The sequence below is a fragment of the Acanthaster planci genome, linkage group LG15, assembly GCF_054643075.1.
Source record: "Acanthaster planci isolate LZ-2023a linkage group LG15, COTS_SCS, whole genome shotgun sequence".
Lineage (NCBI taxonomy): Eukaryota > Metazoa > Echinodermata > Asteroidea > Valvatida > Acanthasteridae > Acanthaster > Acanthaster planci.
This window is the reverse complement of record NC_141791.1, coordinates 3757715-3777348: the sequence shown is the minus strand read 5'-3', so window position 1 is coordinate 3777348 and position 19634 is coordinate 3757715. Positions and strand designations below refer to the sequence as shown.

The 19634-nt window shown below is 43.3% G+C and overlaps 1 protein-coding gene across 1 annotated transcript in view; it reads left to right on the top strand.

The window, feature by feature from the left end:
• LOC110988203 (uncharacterized) overlaps positions 1–19634 on the top strand; it is a 63811-nt gene that overhangs the window by 13306 nt on the left and 30871 nt on the right. Inside the window, exons 2-6 of the mRNA XM_022251518.2 lie at positions 363–518; positions 12051–12179; positions 13418–13555; positions 14532–14639; positions 17932–18095. Of these exons, the coding sequence (XP_022107210.2) occupies positions 363–518; positions 12051–12179; positions 13418–13555; positions 14532–14639; positions 17932–18095 (695 nt within the window). The remainder of the gene's footprint in view (positions 1–362; positions 519–12050; positions 12180–13417; positions 13556–14531; positions 14640–17931; positions 18096–19634) is intronic.

Sequence of the window (19634 nt, the reverse complement as noted above, 5' to 3'; positions counted from 1 at the left end):
TTTGGATCTCTTCTGATCGTGAGGTCTTCATAGGATACAAAAATTTGAACTGCTGAAACCTAGCAATATACATGTAAGAGAGTAAAACCTCTAAAGAGGGAAAAACCTACACTTCTTGAGTCACAAAATTTGAACAGTTCAGAGAATAATAGGGATCTGCCGCAATTTTACCTTTGTCATTTAATGCTTCTTAAAAATACCAAATGAGATATAGTTCGGAAAAGTTGAGATCTGGCCATACCTTGTAGACAGAGTTTATAAAAAAAATTAAAGCAAAACAAAGGTACTTCAGCACACAAAGAAATGCAGAATAAAAAGATGCATTCAGACACGTTCTTGTCTTTCCTTGACTTCTCCCCCAGGTCAGTGGGATTGCTACGACCCAGGGCGGCGGGAGTACGAGGGCACGGCGTCGACGGCGTGCCGGACCAGTACCGAAGGTACCGAGTGTGTGGAGTGCCTACCCTGGCGAACGGTACAGGAGAAGCGTGGGTCCCTGCCCTTCAACCAGTCCGTTGGTGAGTAGTTCCAAACAGTCTCTTATCGCCATCTCACCCGGTCTATACCCAGCAAGAAATGAGACCGAGGGGTACCCCCCCAACATGTCCAATCCCTGTACACATTCAAGACTATTGTTACTTAACACATCCCCCCAAGATGTCTGAAAGGAATTCCCCAGATTCCTGCGAGACAATGACCAACACAAAGCGGGGGGGGGGTTCTCTCCCTCTCATACCTTGCTGCATATGACCCAGTTCAGCTCATCCATCCGAGCGAGCTGCGATACCTTAGAAATGGGCAACAGCTACCCAAATCAAACTGCCGAACTGCTGCTCAACTGCTGTCGCGAAATCTGTCGACCCAATGCGCGTTCCCGAAAGGGTCGACAAATTTCGCGCGTTGTAATTGGCCAACGCGTTGCAGACTCTTGGGGGCGCACTATTGTGAATCGCCCGTGTTAAAAAGCAAAGCAAAGTGGTACATACGTTAGGATAGGAGCCTGTCACGACAATGCTAAGAATGTTTTTACAAAAGTCCTAAAACCATGCAAAATTCGCATGAGGAGATAAGACCTTTTACAGTGCAACGCCGCTATAAATAAGAAGAACGGGTTTTACACACAAAACGTTCGGTATAGCGATTGCTCTTTATCTGGTTCGTATTTGACTTCGTCACAAAAGCGTACGCACCACGATTTGTAGGCTCCCATTGGACGATCGCTGAAGTTGCACGTTAACTTCCGGTTTCATGGTTCCATGTATTAAACGGCGATCAATGCATACAACTACTGCATGCAACTCTATGTGCAGTGCATGTGCAGTGGGCGTGGTTTAAACTGAAGTGACGTCACACTGACGAACCGGATAGCCGGTATAGCAATTGCTTGGTATAGCGATTTTCAGTCGCTGAGTATCAAATGCCCTTGTTCCCAGCTTTGGCCCGTTCGAACATGTTGCGGCTTGCCTCATGAACGTTTCTGCATGTTAAGAGAAGCTGGGGCCAATGTATATTTCATTGCTTCCATATTTCACCTTTCGTGGTTTTCAATGAAAGTTGAATTGCAAAATGATATTAGGTGTCTCATGACTTTCTCAGCGCCGTCACTTAAAAATCAAATGCAATAAGCAGTTACACTGGTTCCTGCTACTATATTGGGACTGTAAAAATGGAGATCGGAATCATTCTCTAGCGCTGGAGCGAATGACCGAAGTCGGCAGCAATACATTGGCACACGTTCTTAGATCCAAACTAGCAAAAATGTTACGAAAGTTTCTCCGATTTAAGTCTCAAAAGCTGATCCATCTCCGAGTTTATCTCCTGTTTTTGATGATTTTTTGTCATGGCAAAAACCCTTGTGCTCGTGCCGGTTACACGAAGCAAGATCTTCGCACAAGCAAGAGTCGCACATATTCATATTTTATTAAACCAAATCGCAGCATTAAGCTGAATTACATGGGTTTTACATTCATTATAAATTACAAATAAAAATCACAAAATATGAAAAAACAAAATAAATTATTAAAATCAAAATGAAAAACACAAAACTACCCAAGAGTCCATAAAAAAACTTGTTAGGTAATTTGATTGAGAAGCTTTGACAGAAAGGGTATTGCACTATTACCATATCTGTTGGTTTTGTAATGAGGGATCTGGTAATTATTGGAATTTCTAAGAGACATACTGTGGGAACTAATATTTGGGGGAACCAATTTGCACATCTGCTGGATTCTATACATTATTTTATTAGCGAATTGGGAGCAGAGATGACATCTTCTGTCTTCCAAAGATTGGAGGCCTAATGAATTAAAAGCATCTACATATGAGATGTAATCAGATCCAAGGATAATACGATATGCACGCTTTTGAATGCGTTCGAATTGATCAGCCTGATTTTTGTTAATATCACCGAGCTAAACTGGAGCTGCATACTCACAAATAGGGCGAACATAACAAGTGAAACCATACAGAACCATGTCATCGATAGGCCTACCAAACTTGTTTAAGTGACCAAGCATGTATACCGTAGCCTACGACTACTTTTTGAGACCGTGTCATTAATTTGAGGCTACCAGCCAAGATTAGATTGGACTATCAGACCCAGAAGCCTAGTTTCAGACACCACCTCAAGCCCAGTCCCTCAAATATTAACCCGTGGTGGTCTAGGTGGTACTTTTTGAAAACAGATTCAATTCAATTCAATTCACATTTATTTCCATACTCTTACGGGAGCAAGATAAAGCACAGGAAAGTCATGAAATCCGTAATATCATTGTATAACACTGTACATGATTGATTAATAAAAACATTAGTCACAGAAATCAGAGTAATGAAAAAAACAACTTACAAAAGAGAAAACAATAGCAGAAGCATCACGGAATTAATGAGTATGGAGGCTGTTCAGGGAAGCCAGGGCTTATGGGGAACAGCCTTTGGACAGACATGACAGACTGAACAAAAACAAGACAGACATGGCAGACAAGATTTGCATGACCTTGCATTTGGAAGGGTTGAGCCCGAGGTGGTTGTTCTTCGCCCACGCATCCAGGCTATCAAGATCCCGTCCAATCTGGCTAGGTTCACTGGAAGGACGGACCTCTGCCATGGTTAGATCGTCGACATATTTAAAACTTTTAGTCAGAGACCCTTCAGCAGGATTATGGATTACTGCCAAAATATAACAGGGCCAAGTTTTGAGCCCTGAGGGACACCACAAGAAAGGGTTTACACTCAGAAAAACTGAATGGTATTTCACCCGCTGACGTCGATCAGTAAGGAAATTGGCTATCCAGGGTAAAGTTTCGCTTCCAACACCTAATTCGTAAAGTTAATGGGTAGCTAAAGTATGGTCGACACAGTCAAACGCCTTGGAAAAATCTGACGTTACCAGGGTGCCTAAAGCTTTCCCCGTATCAGTGCCTTTAAAGGGAACATCTAAGATTTCAACAAGACAATGAGAAGTAGAAGCTACATAAAATCCCTCACATACTTTTGCCAGAAGAGATGTTAAAGAAAATGGCCTCAGTTTGGAAACTGTTGCAGGAGTTTCTTTTGGTATTGGAGTTACGACAGCATCCTTCCATACCTGGGGAACCACACCTTCAACTAGAGACAAGTTAAAAATGTCAGTCACAGGCTGGCTAAACTCACAAGCAAACTCCCTGAGCAACCTAACTGGAAGACCATCAGGGCCAGCTGCCTTTTTAACATTAAGTTTTTTCAAAGCGCTGTACATCTCCCATACCTGAATTTGTTGGGGCAAGTTAGCAGGGTAAAAAGGCAGGTAATTCCATGAGGTTGATTGGGGGTCGGCTTGTACACACTGAAGCAAAATTTATATTGATAGCTTCAGCAATCACAGAGAAACTACATTGTTCGATATGAGGCACTGAAATGATTGGAGGTTGTTGACTTGTATTTGTTATCAGTTGAATGCCCTTATGCCAGCCTGACGGATCATTAGATTCGAAGTTCTGAATGCGATCTCTGTATGATTTTTTAGCCCGAGATATTGCGCGAATGGTCTTATTACGTAGAAACCGCCAAAGCATCAATTTCCCTTCCTCAAACGCAACTTGACGTTTCCTGATTAGGTTGCATGTTGCATGAACGAACTGTACTTGTGGCCGCAACTCACATAAAAATAATTATGTTTCACGTATGCGTTGCGGTTATAGTACGTGTCAAATCTGGTAATCGGAACCTCACACAAAATGCAGTTTGGTCTTTCAAGGAAGCAGTGGTCTACCTCCTTCAAACCTGGAAAATTTTCCTTATTTCACACTGAAACATCGAAGTGAAGACGTCTCTTTTCGGCATACCAATGAAGAATACTCATCGACTTTTTTTTCTGTCCCTGACGATACTGAGTGCATAATTCCACGCCGCCGATAACATCTAAACAGGCCTTGTTTTTGTCGGAGGTAGGTCAGCTCATTACAAGTGACAAAAAAGGCCGCGGAGAGATCTGCAAATACGGGAACCTGAATTGGAAATGATCAGACCTTGTATCAGCCGGATGTCAGTTACCTGGGGATAGAGGCAGGGGGGGGGAGCGGGGTCGCGGTTCAACGACTGAGCGCTTTTTCGTTCCTCTTGCTCAACATGTGCGGGTCATCAATTCCGACTAGGATATTTTCACGACGGCTGGTGTGGAAAAAAAATGGGGAAGATGGGATGAATTAGGTCATCGCTGACCACCTTCGGGGCGCTCTTTAATCTGGGATCGCTATCACTTCTTTCCGAAAGAAAGTTGTAATGTCGAGAGAAAGCTGAATCCCCTAGAAAGATCACGTATAATAAAGGATCCCCCGCGGAAATCGCGGGCCCCACAGAGAATAGCGTTGAATATTTTACTTATCTATCCCTCCCTCCCCCCCTGCCAAAATGATGGTACTAAGGAAAACTTAATGCAAACACCCGCCGGGCACGGCGCTACGCCGATCAATATCACGCCATAACTTCCAAGTGATTGTGATACATTGTAAATGAATTAATGATTGCTTCCACCGCTGCTGGGCATGCACGTGCGATTTCTGCGCCAGACGCCGGGCGTTTTATCTCGAAAAAAAAAAAGTTATTCGGTGCATGAATAATATCCCGCGGACATTCACCGTAACGGCCTTTGTGGACTTAATCGGAGAGAAATCCTGCGCCTCGGAGGGCATCAAACAGTGCCAAAAATATCTTCCTATGAAGTATAATGATCGTTGGATTGGAGGAATTCTCAGGATGTCGTCGGGCAGATTGATTACTTACCATTTCTGAAACTATTGGCTATAGCCAATTGCCAGGACCTCATTTGTGGAACCTGTTGGATGATTTCTGCAACTTTCGGGAAGTTTTCGAAAGTAGCCGGCTTAAACACTGCAGAAACGAGCAAAAGTCATCATTCTTAAAATGATATATATTTGTCATAGGGACGGGGGAAAAGGTTGATGGAGCTGATTTTTTTACTTGCTTTCAACTTTGAACGAGTGCAGTCCGGTGCCAAAATTGAAATGATACAGCATTGATATGACTTGCAAAAATACCGATGCCTGAAGTCTCTATCGAAGTTGTGCAGGTGTTCGACATTAAAAGCCCGTTCTCACCGATCAGCCGACCGGCTCGTATCTCCCACGCAGACAACTCAGTCAGTAAAACCGTGCGTGGGCTGTCTTCGGTGGCCAAAGACTGGGCCGCGGTCGCAATTATTGCCAACGGGTCTCACGCGATCCTCATTGGATCCTAGTGCCCACGTGATGCAGTCTGTCAGACGGCGCGTGCTCAGTGCCTGAGCTTCGTACCTGGGTTGGCTCCTGGGTGTGGATGTGGCTTCGGCCGGGAGTCGAGTATTAATCATCGTACGATTCGTACTGCGCCTATGTGGGGAATGGCTGCCTCTACCAACTGTCGGCTTATGGCGTGCGGTTTATTTTCACAACTGCGGCTCCAGACTTAGAGGTTTTCACATTCCCGCACTCGCCGATAATTGTTCCATCCATGCACAAAACATTTTGGTGAGGCGCTCTGCCCAATGCAGACCTTGTTATTTAGTTTACAAAGAATTGACCGCCATTTTGTCTGGAGTGTCATTTAGTCTCAAACTTTAATGTTCTCTACCCTTGGCACCCAGCTGTTCACTCTCCCACTGCAAACCCCAACTGACACACTTGAGTAAGCACACACTCAGGTCATGCAGTGCCAGGATCCAGCGCAGCATCCATTGTTCCTGTTTTCACTGTTCCTGCCTCAACGCTTCACCGAGCTAATCCCTACATCTGGATCCCTCTCTACACCATAAACCCGCAGTCTCCTGAAGACGGACAGAGTACACTGTTCGAAACGTCGAGTTATTCCCCGGTTCTTCTCAAGAAAGAGATTGATCTATGGTGTAACTGCAATCGTTTTTACTTCACGCTCTTTGTCAGCAACATATCTTTTATCGGTGATACAATGGGGGCATTTTTATCTAAGATTCGATAGGCTTTTTTTTTTAATTTAACATTTGCATAAGATGGTGTAACACATTGTGAACTACATGTATGTTCTTTTGGCACGTACTTTTGTGACGTAGTAAAAAGGTGTTTACATTCAGGAACGGTCTTACAACTTTACCGTGATGAATCTGAGTAACTTAGTTTATGGATAGTTGTCTGAGCAACTTTTCATTTTGGAGAGATCACATGCAAGATTCCCTTTCTCCACACTAACTCATCAGAGCGTGTGTGTGTCTTGCCTTTCACGATGAGAAAATACCAGACAGGGAGGAAAATATCCTGAGAAAACTCTCTAGGACGTATGTCCCCGGGCCGTTCGGCTTCGATCGGCCCACTGTTCAGATCCCTTGACTCGATTTTGCCGAAGGACTCGACAGTGGGATGAAGTGTCGCGTAAGTTCAAGCATCGGTGGGCGTGCTCAGAAACAGCAATTGAGAAGAAAACCTTTACAGGCGGCTGAAATTTGATATTCAACGTGCTGTCTCTCCACATTCTGGTCTCTTCTCGAGAATAGGCCTGTGGGTGTGGGCATGATTGTCTACGTCTTTTGGAGGGATTGAAGTCAGGGGATCTGTTTTCAGGGAGCTTCGGTTGAGAGTTAATATTAGAAATGTTGTCTCAGGTTGTTACGAAGGCCACGTGTGCATCCATAGGTGGCTGGTGGTTGAGAAGGCCCTGCAGGGCTAATAAGTCGTCTCGAGCAACTGTAATTTGACATCAACAACGAGTTCGAAGGTTTAAAATTAGCGAAATTAAAGCAAACCAACATCAGAAACAAGACAATTGGAAACACATATAGAACGCACAGACGCTTGAAAGAATCTCCGGTGTGTAAATAAACACATCATGCAAGTGCTATATTTGGCAAAAGGCTTGACATAAATAGATGCAGCACGGTATCGGATTAACCCTGCATATTTCTGTAGTATACATGCTGCAGAGGCAAACATGTAAAACAAATCTAAAGAGACACAGACAGAAGATGCCAAACACGTTAGAAATAACAGTGACGGCTGCTCAACTAAATATAGCCTTTCTTGAAGTAATTTAGCGATCATGCCTCAACCTCACGTTCGGCTTACCTCAGATCACCGCGGTATAAAACCAAACGAATTGACCAGTACGTCATACATCCTATCTTAACGATCGCCCTTGAATTGGATAAACTCCGTCCAGCCATCTCTCCCTCGGCGTGACAGGAAACAAAAACACAGTCAATCCGATGCACTGGTGGCCATGACCATGAGTGTAGATATAATGGAACCTTAATGCGATTACATGAAATCATTACAGAGCCTTGGCAATTACCTGATTAAAGAGCTAATAATAAGGACGCGAAACCCCCTCGAGGCAGTGGCGTAGCTAGGATTTTACGAGTGGGGGGAGCCACAAGGGGGCACCAGCATCTTATGAGGGCACCAGCTTTCAGGGGTGTGGTTTTTGGGGCAAGCTTTTGTTAGCCTTGTTTAATATCTAGTCATCCGTTTTTAGTGGGGGACCGGGGGAGCCCCAGGAATGGGGGGGGGTGCACGTTCCCAGGCTCCCCGGGCTACGCCCCTGCCTCGAGGTAAATCACTAAGGAGTAGAAATATTCCAACTTTGTCCAAAGCAAAGAAGAGGGAGAAATGACCTTTCATTTATTTGCCACTAAATCTTTCCTCACACATTCCTCGCTGCGTAAAAATAATCTAGTGCGTAATTTAGATTTAGACTTATTTTGATTATACATTTATTGAACGTGTTACTTACAGTCGTGTAAGACCAAGTAAAGATATCAATTGTGCGTCCACATGTTTCCAAAAAGAGAAGAAAGCGGATTTTTGTCTTCTTTTTTCATATAGATGGTCATCGGTGTTTTTATGTTCCATCTGGCACACGTTTCCGGCCAAAGCTCTGCAGCGTTTACTGAATATCTTTCCAATATTCCACGCATTATCTGCTAGATTCACCCTAATATATGCACGTTCATTTTTTATACTTAGTCTAAATTAGAAACACAGAAATAACAAATGCAAGATATCTGCCCAAGGCTCGTCCACAGCGTTCCCAGATAGTGCTCTATGAACCAAACTGTATATATATATTTCAACTTTGAGGTTTCTTTCAGCTACTATCATGGATATCAGTCCGCGGCATTATGAGGAATTGGAATGGCCTTAGGTTGCTCAGCAACAATGATGGACGGACAAGACAGGACTGGGCCCCCGTTGTGTTACGATGTGGTCCATGAAGATAAATCGGAAGAGGGCGGGAATGCATCCTCAAAGTTTGAACTGAGTCCACTGGCGGACTTCAAGCCCAAGAAGGGGCATATCAAGAATCATATTTTTCAGGGGAGGGCAAACCTGCTTTCGGGGTCTAAAAAGTTGTAAATAATTTATGAATTTGTAATCATGTGGACTTTGAGCTGTACCAAGAGAGAGCGATTTTCTTAGCAACGGAGGCTCCTTTAGAAGTAACTTCGCATCGCTGGTTCACGAACGACTAGGAAACGCAAGCGTTGCAGTCGCATTGCTACCAACAAAATGAACACTCCCGACCGACATGGCTCTTTTGAGGGAATGAGGGCTCTTTTAAACCGATGAATGAAAGGGTCTCTGTGTTGGTGGATGTAACATCAGAAACATCAGGTATGCTGATGATACGGTTCTGCTAGCAGGGTCGGCAGAGGATCTGCCGAGATGTGGTGGTTAGGGAGAGTGAGAGGAAAGGATTGCCCATCAACTGTAAACAGACAGAATACTTGATTGTCTCAAAGACAGATAATCCAAGATGTGCTCTGGAAGTGAGTGGTGAAGAAATTAAGCACGTTTCCTCTTTCAACTACCATGGAAACCTGATCACTGATGATGCCAGATGTGTCAGAGAATTTCAAAGCAAGAACTGCTCTGGCAAAATCAGCTTTCTCAAAAATAATTAGACAACATTCTGAAAAACTGTTCCATGAGGATGAGGACCAGGTTACGTGTTCCGAACTTCTATGAACATGTACATGTATATGTATATTTAGTATTAATGTATGGCAATGAGGCATGGAAAGTAACAGCAGAGTCTATAAAGCATTTGGAGAGTTGCGAAAAATGGCTCCTGAGGAGGATGTTGCGTATTCCGTGGACGGACAAAGCTACGACTGAGGAGGTATTAAGAAGGTCAGGAGAGGAAAGTAAATCTTTAACTGAGATGAGAGACAAGCAAATGAGAATTTTGGGGCACCTAATAAGGAAAGATAGTTTGGAGAAACTGCATTGACTGGATAGATAGAAGGGAAGAGGAGCAGGGGTATAGGAGAAGGGTGCTTTGGATGGGTAGTTTGAAGGAGTGGTTAGCGGAAAGGGGTGTGCATCCTAAGGAGGTGGAACTGTTGGAGAAAGCCAAAGGTCGAGGATTGGGGCATGACATGATCAACTACGTCTGTGGATATGGTAGGGAGAGAGAGGGGGCGTGTTTCAGCTCAGGGTGGATGAGGTTTGATTTTAAGGGCTTTTTACACGCTTTACGAAGGCTGGAAAGTGAAATACAAGCCCATCAAATCGGCCTTTGTTCTCGTATTTTTCCAAAAAGAGCTTTTTGGCTCCTTTGGATAGCCCACTTGCAACCCCCCCGCCATCCACCAATGATTGACATGCAATATTTGCATAATCGTAATAAAAAAATCCAAGATCCCGTGAAGATACTTGCTTGAAGATAGGCCTACTGTGTCTTGTACTTTCTGTCCTTGACAAACAACAGACTGGAAATATCCGTGTCGACTTCCCTGACTGTATGCCTTGCTCATCAGGGGGAAATACTCGACCGTGCTCAATGCTGGGAGCCTATGTACATGTACATGCACATGTAATGTTGGCTTTTAGGCTGCACCGTGACTAATTTTGTAGACTGCGCTTGCAACGTAAATAAACATGACAAGCCCCAGAGAAAACACGATTTAAAAGGACGTTCATATGCCCATGTGCAAATTAAGGACAGGAGGGATGTTATGACTCGTTCAGGTAGGAATTTAGATTGGATGATTTCCTGTTGTTGAACTCGTTCTTGATACAAGACAGTAAGAAGAGTTTGAAAAGTGCAGTGTGTGTGAGATCAATGGGTATTAATCTTTTCTTTAAGAAAATGTGTTTCTGAGCCAAGTAAATCATACATGTTAATCTGTTCATACGTTTTACATCGAGTCAATCTCATCCAGGTGGTTTTGATTGAGCGCTGACGATTCAGAAGCAAAGGTTAGCGGGTTGTCAGGATGACAACTTTAAAATTGTACATTATTATGGGAATATTTCAATGTGTGCATGTATAGAGGGAAACCGTCACACAGTACGTTTAAAAGGAAAATGGTATCGTTGTTCAATCCAAGGCCTGGTCTCTTGACACTGCTTTTTCATGAATCCCATCTGCACTACGGTGTCGCATTGGCATTATGTATTCAAGGTGAATTATGTCTTCGACTATCGAATTAACCGTCCGGCATTTGTCGGCCATGCGGGATCAGCGAATCGCTGTCAGCGGACCCACATCAGAGAATCGAGACAAGCAGGAGGAGTAGATTGGAAAATCGAAGATACCTTACCATATAGATTTTTTTTTTCTGTGATAACGTTTCAATTGTATGTGTTGACACTCACACTATCATATCATGTACCGGGGTACGGGTAATGTTTATTTTGTCGTGTTTTTTTTTTCTATGGAGCATAACATATTTCACTCTATTCAAACTTCCTATTTCTTTCGCGGATGATCCGAATGGAAGAAATTATTGCCTGAGACTTACCTGAATACCTGAAGTTGCCAAGGAAAAGCGCAATTTACACCAGGAGCAAACAACGGTGTTTACATACTGTCTTCGACCAACCAGGCAGATATCTTCTCCATCTCACTCTTTTAGACGGAGTCATCCAACTATTAAGGATACAGACCATTTCAACAGCCCAGTGAATCTGTGCTGTGCAGCTCGCCTTTAAATGTGGCTTTTGTCGTGTTTGCCCTAGATAACGTGATTATGAAGCACGGATGAGCTAATGGCGATCTGTTTTGTTTAAAGGGTGAAGCAGGCTCATGCTGACTGAGTGTCCCCTGGTTTACACATTTCATAGAAACTAAACACATGTGACCCACATATCTTCGCCAACATCCTTCTGCTGATCCAAATTGTATCTCTAATGTTTACATGTGCATGCACATTACAGTTTTGAACTGCGATTTCCTTGAAATGATAGGGATTTCTTACGAGTAATTTTGATCCCTGATTTCCCTTTACACTGTAAACCTCTGGTGTTAAAAACGACACTTTTTGGTGTTATCAGATGATCACACCTTAGGGTGTTACTTTAACACCACTGGTGTTGCTTTGCACACGTATAAGTGTTAAAATTCAGTTGTGGTTGTTAAAAGTAGCACCAAAATTTTTAATACCAGTGGAAAGTGTTGGTGTAGTCCTCTGATAACACCGGGGTTGTTAAATTTAACACCCAAGATTTTGCAGTGTAGCCGGACAAAGTGCTCTTGCCGTGCATTTTGCTTTTAAACATACTCATTGCACTTAACTTTCGGCCGTGTTTCTCTTCTACCAATTGCAGTCAGTGACATTATGGACAAAAATTACTGCCGGTTTTTGAACATCGACAACACCGCGCCAAAATGTTTCTACTACATTCCCGAGGAGAATGCCACTGTCCCGACAACGTGCGACATACCTCCATGTGATGGTAAGTGTGACCCTTCTCAATTGTCGTCTGCATGCTGTTGACGATCTCAAGAGTATAGCGCCAAAAGTTCTCTCCTGTTCTCGAAACTACAGTCAGCACATCTTTAGCAGGGATTCGTTTTTCAAATAAGGAGGGATTGATTGACATAAATTAGAGCCAAATACTATAGAGAAAAACCGATATTTGTAATTTGTAATATGAAGTCCGTGCCTGCATGTCCAACAAAGTGCGCTTTGTTATTTCACTATGTAATCATCGGCGCAACCTCGCTTAACGACATTTGCGCTGGTTTGTGCGTGACGTCCCTGGTGCACGCCCACGGATCTTATTCAGGAGGAATCCATTTTCAATCTGCATCGCTGAATTAATTTTATAAATTGTACACTTTTTTGGGGGGGGGGTGTTTGCGTTATTTTGGATAAGGTTGACGTGTGTTACAAACATCGATCCTTTTCATAATTATTCAAATTTGGCTCAAAGCACCAAGGTATAAGGTTTAATCACAAATTTGAAATTATTCATCCGAGTAGGAGGTTGCTAAATTAAAATATCATTTTATTGTTGTCATTTCTTCCTACCAGTTTGAAACAAGAAGAGGTAACCTCGTTTTAGTTTCAACACGGCTGACCCGTGAATAAGGTCTCATATGAGGAGACGCCATTACTTCGGCGGCACCAAACCCACGTGCGCGTTCTAAAACTGGGGGTGCGCAAGCTTTTTACGCAACTGAAGCCTCTACGCTGTGACGGCTGTCGACAAGCGTGGTGCCATCTTTGTGTCGGTCATCGATGCTGGTCTTCGAATTAGGCTGCATCTAAATCTGTTGTCTAGAGCTAGGTCCACTGGAAATTTGCGCGGACGCGCAGATAATAGGACTACCGTAGCTCTGGAAGGCCATTTGCCTTAGCCTACACAAGGGAAGACAAGAATACTGCTCCCCTTCTCTCCACTGTGGCTCTATCTTCCAAAATCACCGCAGAGGCGCAAGCTATTCGACCAGTCTCGCCCCTGTCCAATTTCATGCTTCGCTTCCAGGGCGATTTTAACGGCCGAACGTAACGCACACGTGTGTTATGTTAATGGTTCGATTTTCTGTCCGTGAAAGTGAAGCGCACGAACGCATCGCGTACGCAACGCACCCAAAAACACGTACCGGTGCATTTAGAAAGGCGCCTGTTAGGGTATAGCATGAAATTTAACCCCGAATGTAATAACTACCGCTCTGATTGTCTCCTTAGCGCACGCTGGCTGCATGAAGTATGGGGACAGCAGTAGTTATCGCGACACCGCCATGTTCACAGAAAGCGGCTACCGGTGTCTCCCATGGGACAACGTGACGGGCATGCCCGTCAATCTGCAAACATTCCCCAACGCAGGTGGGTTCAAAATAGGTAACAAAACACAGAGATGTACGGTGTTCACCAAACACCATAATTCTATTTTCTAAATTTTCCAATAATGAGACCATGTTTATTACACTAAATACTTGCATCTTGTAACTGAAGGTGCAACATAGTTCTACCTGGGCACATAAAAAAACGTTCGACTGTAATTTTTCCTTGTACTTGTGAGAAAACATTGCGGACTAAGGTCAACAAGTCGGAATCTCTACTTGTCTCAGACACAGACAAACCCGAACGACCGTGTTCGTGCATATCATTGTAGATATAATATATTGCCATGGATATTTGTTTCCTTTGTTGAAATCCAATTGACAGATTGCGTTGCGCTGCTGTGGTGACACACACTTGGTTAACCCGTTCAAACGACAATGGAACCTTTATCACAATGCTGCCATGCTTGTCTTGTCCCCTGTAGACCTTCTGGCAATAGTTATGAAACTTCACATATTGTGTAAAAGGGAGCAGTAGTTTTCTTCCAGCCTCAGTTTAGTTATACTGATGGCTACCCCGATGCTAGAGGTCTACAGAAACCATTTTAGGTAACGCAATTCCTCTTTGCACCATGCTAAAGTGCACTGGTCGTTTACATTCTTGTTGAATAAATCCAGACATCCGGACAGAGCCAAGTGGGCGTTTTCGGGCTTATCGGAGATGCCAAAACGAACAGTAATCATTATACACTCGTGAAGCAATAGTTTTTAGACTAAAGTAACGGCTTGTAAGTCGAGTCCATTTAAAATTAAGCATGACATGGCCTTGACAGAGTATAGTATGGTCAGGTATGTGTTATACCCACTGCACGTAGGCTTTTAAAGGTAATTACGCTGAATTTTGAACGAAGCACAAATTCAAAGTAGGCCTATGCACTTAAGTTGTTTATAACATTGGTGGTTGATAGATGATGTAAATAAAAAGTTAGAATGTTTACGGCTGTCTCGAAAATGCCCAGATCTGGTGGAGAATTACTGTCGGAATCCCAATAACAAGACGAGGCCTTGGTGTTACTACAGGGACCAGGATGGCGACACCGCGTGGGATTACTGCAGCATACCATTCTGTAAGTCACTCTCACCTCCTGAAAGATTAATCGTAATCGCAAATAATGTATTGGCGTCATTACGCCGAGGATTAATAATTAAGAGACATTTTGCGCAGTGCAGGGCAGAAATTGTTATGGAACATTAGAGAGATGATGCGAGCGTCAACTGCGTCCGCAGTAATGACGTGTTTCTCAGTGCAACCCTCTAATTTTACGGCGCACTTGTACCAGGGACGTGAATCTCACTTCAAATCAAGTCAAACATGGAATCTTTCGCGGAATCTGAATCTTCTTCACAGGCAGCGGAAAAGAAACGACTGCAATGTTGTATGGTTATATTTTCACTCTACATACCCCGAGGTATTTGTTGGAAGATTTCGTGTGGAGTATCCAACTGATGATGTTGTCCCTTGAAATGGCGTAAAATGTTTAGTTAAGCGGTTTAAACACGTAAACTTAAACGTCATAGTTTTGCATATTCTTCGTGGCATTGTTCAGTGGATCAATGTCGCGTTCTCTTCTCAAGCGTTTCTAAATACAATGTAAGTGTCATAGTAAGCCTTACCACATTCCTTTACCTGGGAAGCAAATGTATTATACATTTACTGATAATATTTTCCTTTTTGATTTGTTGAGGAAAGTTTACTGTAACGGCACTAAGCAGTGGAAGTCATTCGGGCTTATCCATTCCTCCTGATCCATTCCACGCACGGTAGCTTCTTTAATCTTCGATAATGGTCTCACCTAATGAACCTGCACTTTCGCTCGCAATCCCAGGGCGATTCGACCGCTCAAAGTTCGCGGCACTTTCACGTGTATACACACCCCGGCCAAAAGGGAACTTACAAAAGAAATTATCACTTCGGCGCTGGCTCGTGGCAATTTTCTTGAATACCGCTGGGACCTCATTAGATGTATTTCATTACTGAATTATTACTCCTGCAAAATGATTAATTTCACATCAACCTCCCCGGCACGTAATACGTTTATATTGCTGAAGTATTTTATGGCAAACCAAATGGTGACTTATTGTGTGCTCCAGGTTCATTAAAACTCTGCGACTAATTCTCCATCAATTTGCAGCATAATTGAGCTGCTTCGCTGAACAAGAGCGTTATATTCGCTCTCCTTTCATCCTCATCTCATGTTTGCAATATTTGCAACTGAGACGAAAGGTGGTCGTACCTTTTAATTCCTATTGTACCTTGATGCAAGTTTAATGGGGCTATCAATGTACCCTTCTATCAGTACCATTTTAGCCCTGATTCTCAACACAACATCAACATTGACCTTTAAAAATGGTTACTTGACTTTATTTTCAACCGATTTAGAAATGACTTCAATAAAAAAAACTTTTCGGAAATTTTCCAAACGTTTCCCTCGGCAAAAGACTAACAAACAAAAAGGTGAAGGCATAATAACCGTGGTGACGAGGCGTTGTTATGTGTCTTCGACGACGATGGTGAATGGCACATTTTCAATAAAGAGCCGACTAACGCAGTCTCTGTCGGTCGACACCAAGGTATGAGAAGCGACGTCGTCATCCTCTGACGGAGGGAGGAACAGACTTGCAGCTGTTCGATTTCAGTATTCATAGACCACGGCTGTTTCCTGTTAGTATCGATCGTCGAATAACATTTCCCGGGTCTTTGTAATTGTGTCAGTGGCGTGTCCAGCGGGTTGGGAGGGGGAATTGACCCCCTCCCCGATTTATTTTGAAATAATACTTCATAGTTGAGTAGGAAAGAAAGTAACCGGTATATTTATTTATCAAATACCAGCACCAAAACCCTTAGAAAACAACACCAGGAAATAAAAGCAAGGATGTCAAGACCGTCAGTATGGCCGTCGGTATTTTCTCTCCTCAACATCAACCGGAAACCCCCTTCGCAACTGAATCCCTCCCCCGCCCACACACACATGTACAGCCACACCAGGAGCTAGATACGCCGCTGGACTGTGTCAAATTACAACCCACTTCTGCAGCGAAAACGATGAGCGTTGGACAAGGGGGTGCTCCAGCCCCCCTGGAAAAAAGTCAAATTCGGGCAAGGGGGTGCTCCAGCCCCCCTGGGAAAAAAGTCAAATTCGGGCAAGGGGGTGCTCCAGCCCCCCTGGGAAAAAAGTCAAATTCGGGCAAGGGGGTGCTCCAGCCCCCCTGGGAAAAAAGTCAAATTCGGGCAAGGGGGTGCTCCAGCCCCCCTGGGAAAAAAGTCAAATAAAGAGGAAAATCTAAATGAAAAAAAGCGAACGAAAGTAGGGAAAAAGAGATGAAAGTGATGAAAATCACCAAGTTAGGGACTGCACCACTTTAGGGTACATCAACAATACTTGGCCTACCCTAACTTTGCTTGAAAAAACCTTGACCCCTTCCACTTTTCATGATTGACAGTTCGTTGCTGATAAGTGTACAGCCCCTCCCCGGAACACCCCCCCCAGGAAAAGTGTTTTGCCACCCCCCCCGGAAAAATTCTGACAACACCCATGACCAGAACAAAAGGACATCAGTGTAGTCTTCGATCACTCCATTGGCATTCCAAGATAGCAGAATTGTTTCTTGCATTAGGGTTATTGTTTCGTCTGGATTTAAGTATATATGTTGCAACGTAACCAAGAAGGCTGCTGTACTGTGACCGCATCCTTACATCGGCGACGTATGAGAGACAAGTCTTGCTCGTTATCTGACCTCCATATTTTCGCCAACAGGCAAGGTTTCGGTGCCATAACACGGGGTATGAAGTCAATAGGTAATATATATTACAAAATCAATCAAGTGCGACGGTGCGGCAGGCAATTTTTATATAAGCTCTAGACAATGCACATCGGTATACAGCAGTCTGATGATGTCGGATGCTTTCAAGCAGGGGGAATTTTCGTGAGTTCACTGTATTTTTTAAGGCTTAAAACAATCCAAAATATGGGTACTTTACTACCTGTGGTTCACATTCACAACTCGCCCGGACAAGAAAACTACGATATGGCAATGATCCAACGTCTAGGATGTGTGCATTAATTTATGAAAAAGCCCATGTGGACAAACTATTCATCGTAACAGAATCTTTTCCTCAAGGTAGGAGAGGTTTCAAACTAGAGATCTTTGTAATGAGTTGTTCAATTTATTGACAACGATACTGCTTAACCACACTGCATGGACTAACAATAAACCGAAATAGCTGTCGTTTGAGACATAGGAAAGGTTACCATATTTTTCATTGAAGATTAGACCGGCCAGCGAACTTTTGGAACCTATGTTCATTTCAGTCATTGCAAAAAAGCATTGACTTGCTGGGTATCTCCTTCGTCAATACAGGCAGCTCGGACAGTCTGTCCCACTTCAACCGCACGGTATTCGCCACTCTCGATCTGAGCCTGGGCTTACTGAGCGCACAGCCGTCCATCAGTAACGCAGAGGAGTGCGCCAGAGAGTGTCTGGAAACAAGCGATTTCACCTGCCGTTCCTTCATCTTCAACGAGGTATGGACGCTCAATTCACAAAGCGAGACCGCGTTTCGTTTTATCTTGGCGTTGGATTTGCATTAATATATGTGACCCAGATCCTTATAGGCGACGCTGTCATATTTTATCAGTGGCCTCTCAAGATGAGTTCTTAATGGGTAATAAATCGATCGAAACTCAGGTGTTGATAATCAAATAATGCCCCCTCTTACTGAGCATAGAGCAAAAAGAAAGAAGGCTCCAATGCATAATACAATGGACTGATAAATGGCAAAGTAGCCCAGTTTCTGCAATGAAAAGTAGGCCAAAGGAATAAGGCATTGCTTCAGACATTGATGGTAATTTTGGTGCTATTTTTGCAGAGGAACCCCCTGAATAAAATGAGCTACATAACCAAACAAAGAATCTAATCTAACGCCACCTTTACTTACAGTCGATGAAGTTCAGAATGGATGGAGAGGATGCTTCAACGCATTAGATATTGTGCGAAACTCTAAAAACGTTTTTACTTAATCGCACAGGCCAGGTTTTCTTTAAAGCAACAGGACTTCGTGTTTTCCAAGAGCGGTCCTACGTTAAGATGGTATATCTTTCACAGTCTCAAAAGGATTTGTGGACTAAATCAAATCACATTGCTCTGTCTCATGGAGAGAATTGAAAGAAAATGTGATTATAATTATATCTGAATGGAGCACTTTTGACTGTTCAGTCTGTCTGTCTTTGCCCCTGCTGTTTCTCTCATCTTGCAATCACCCATACCATAGGACCTCATCTTGGTGACAGTTAGCGCTCGAGAGGAGGCGAAACCAAATCTGTAATTCGCGCAAGCCCAGGGTCGGATTTCGCTTCCAATTTCCCGGGCCCTCATTCGATTACTTAAAGTCTGTCTCGGATCTTTGAAAAGCCTGGCCCCCTGTTTCTGGACTTCTCTCGTGACATGTATTTTCTGACCCAAATCCTGAAGCATGGGTAAAAAAAGGTGAAATACCACTCCAGAAAATCTTTTAAAATGTGATTCGATTTTGCGTCGTTTTACTGGTTAAAATTGTCATGAAATCAAAGTTTTATTTGGACGATTTTCTTGTTTACAATATTAATTGATTAAACTGATTAAAGACATGCAACTCAACTGAGGAACGACCAAAGGCTAAACGATCTCTGCTAGTTTTGTCTGTTTGCGCAGCGAGTCGGGGAAATTGCCCTCAGAAGGTGTTCGTGCCATGTAATAAAATCTAAAAAAAATACTGCGTGCAAAACTGAAGGTTGGATATTGAATAAGCAATAGTTCCTCAGGATAGAGTTGTAATGGACTGTAAAAGTAGAAGAGGTTTGGAACATAAGACAGCTAGCGTTGAGAAGATTTGCGGTGCGACTTTAGGCGTTCATTTTCAAGGGAGACCAACTGGTTGTGTGGAGCAATTTCGATTATTTGCAATACAGGTTTTATTTCAGGGGATGTGTGCCGAAAGTATCAAAGGCCAGATCATAGGGGTTTGTTGTAACATGGCTTGACATACTGAAGTCTTTGGCACTTCGTTGTGATCGTTAGAATACTAC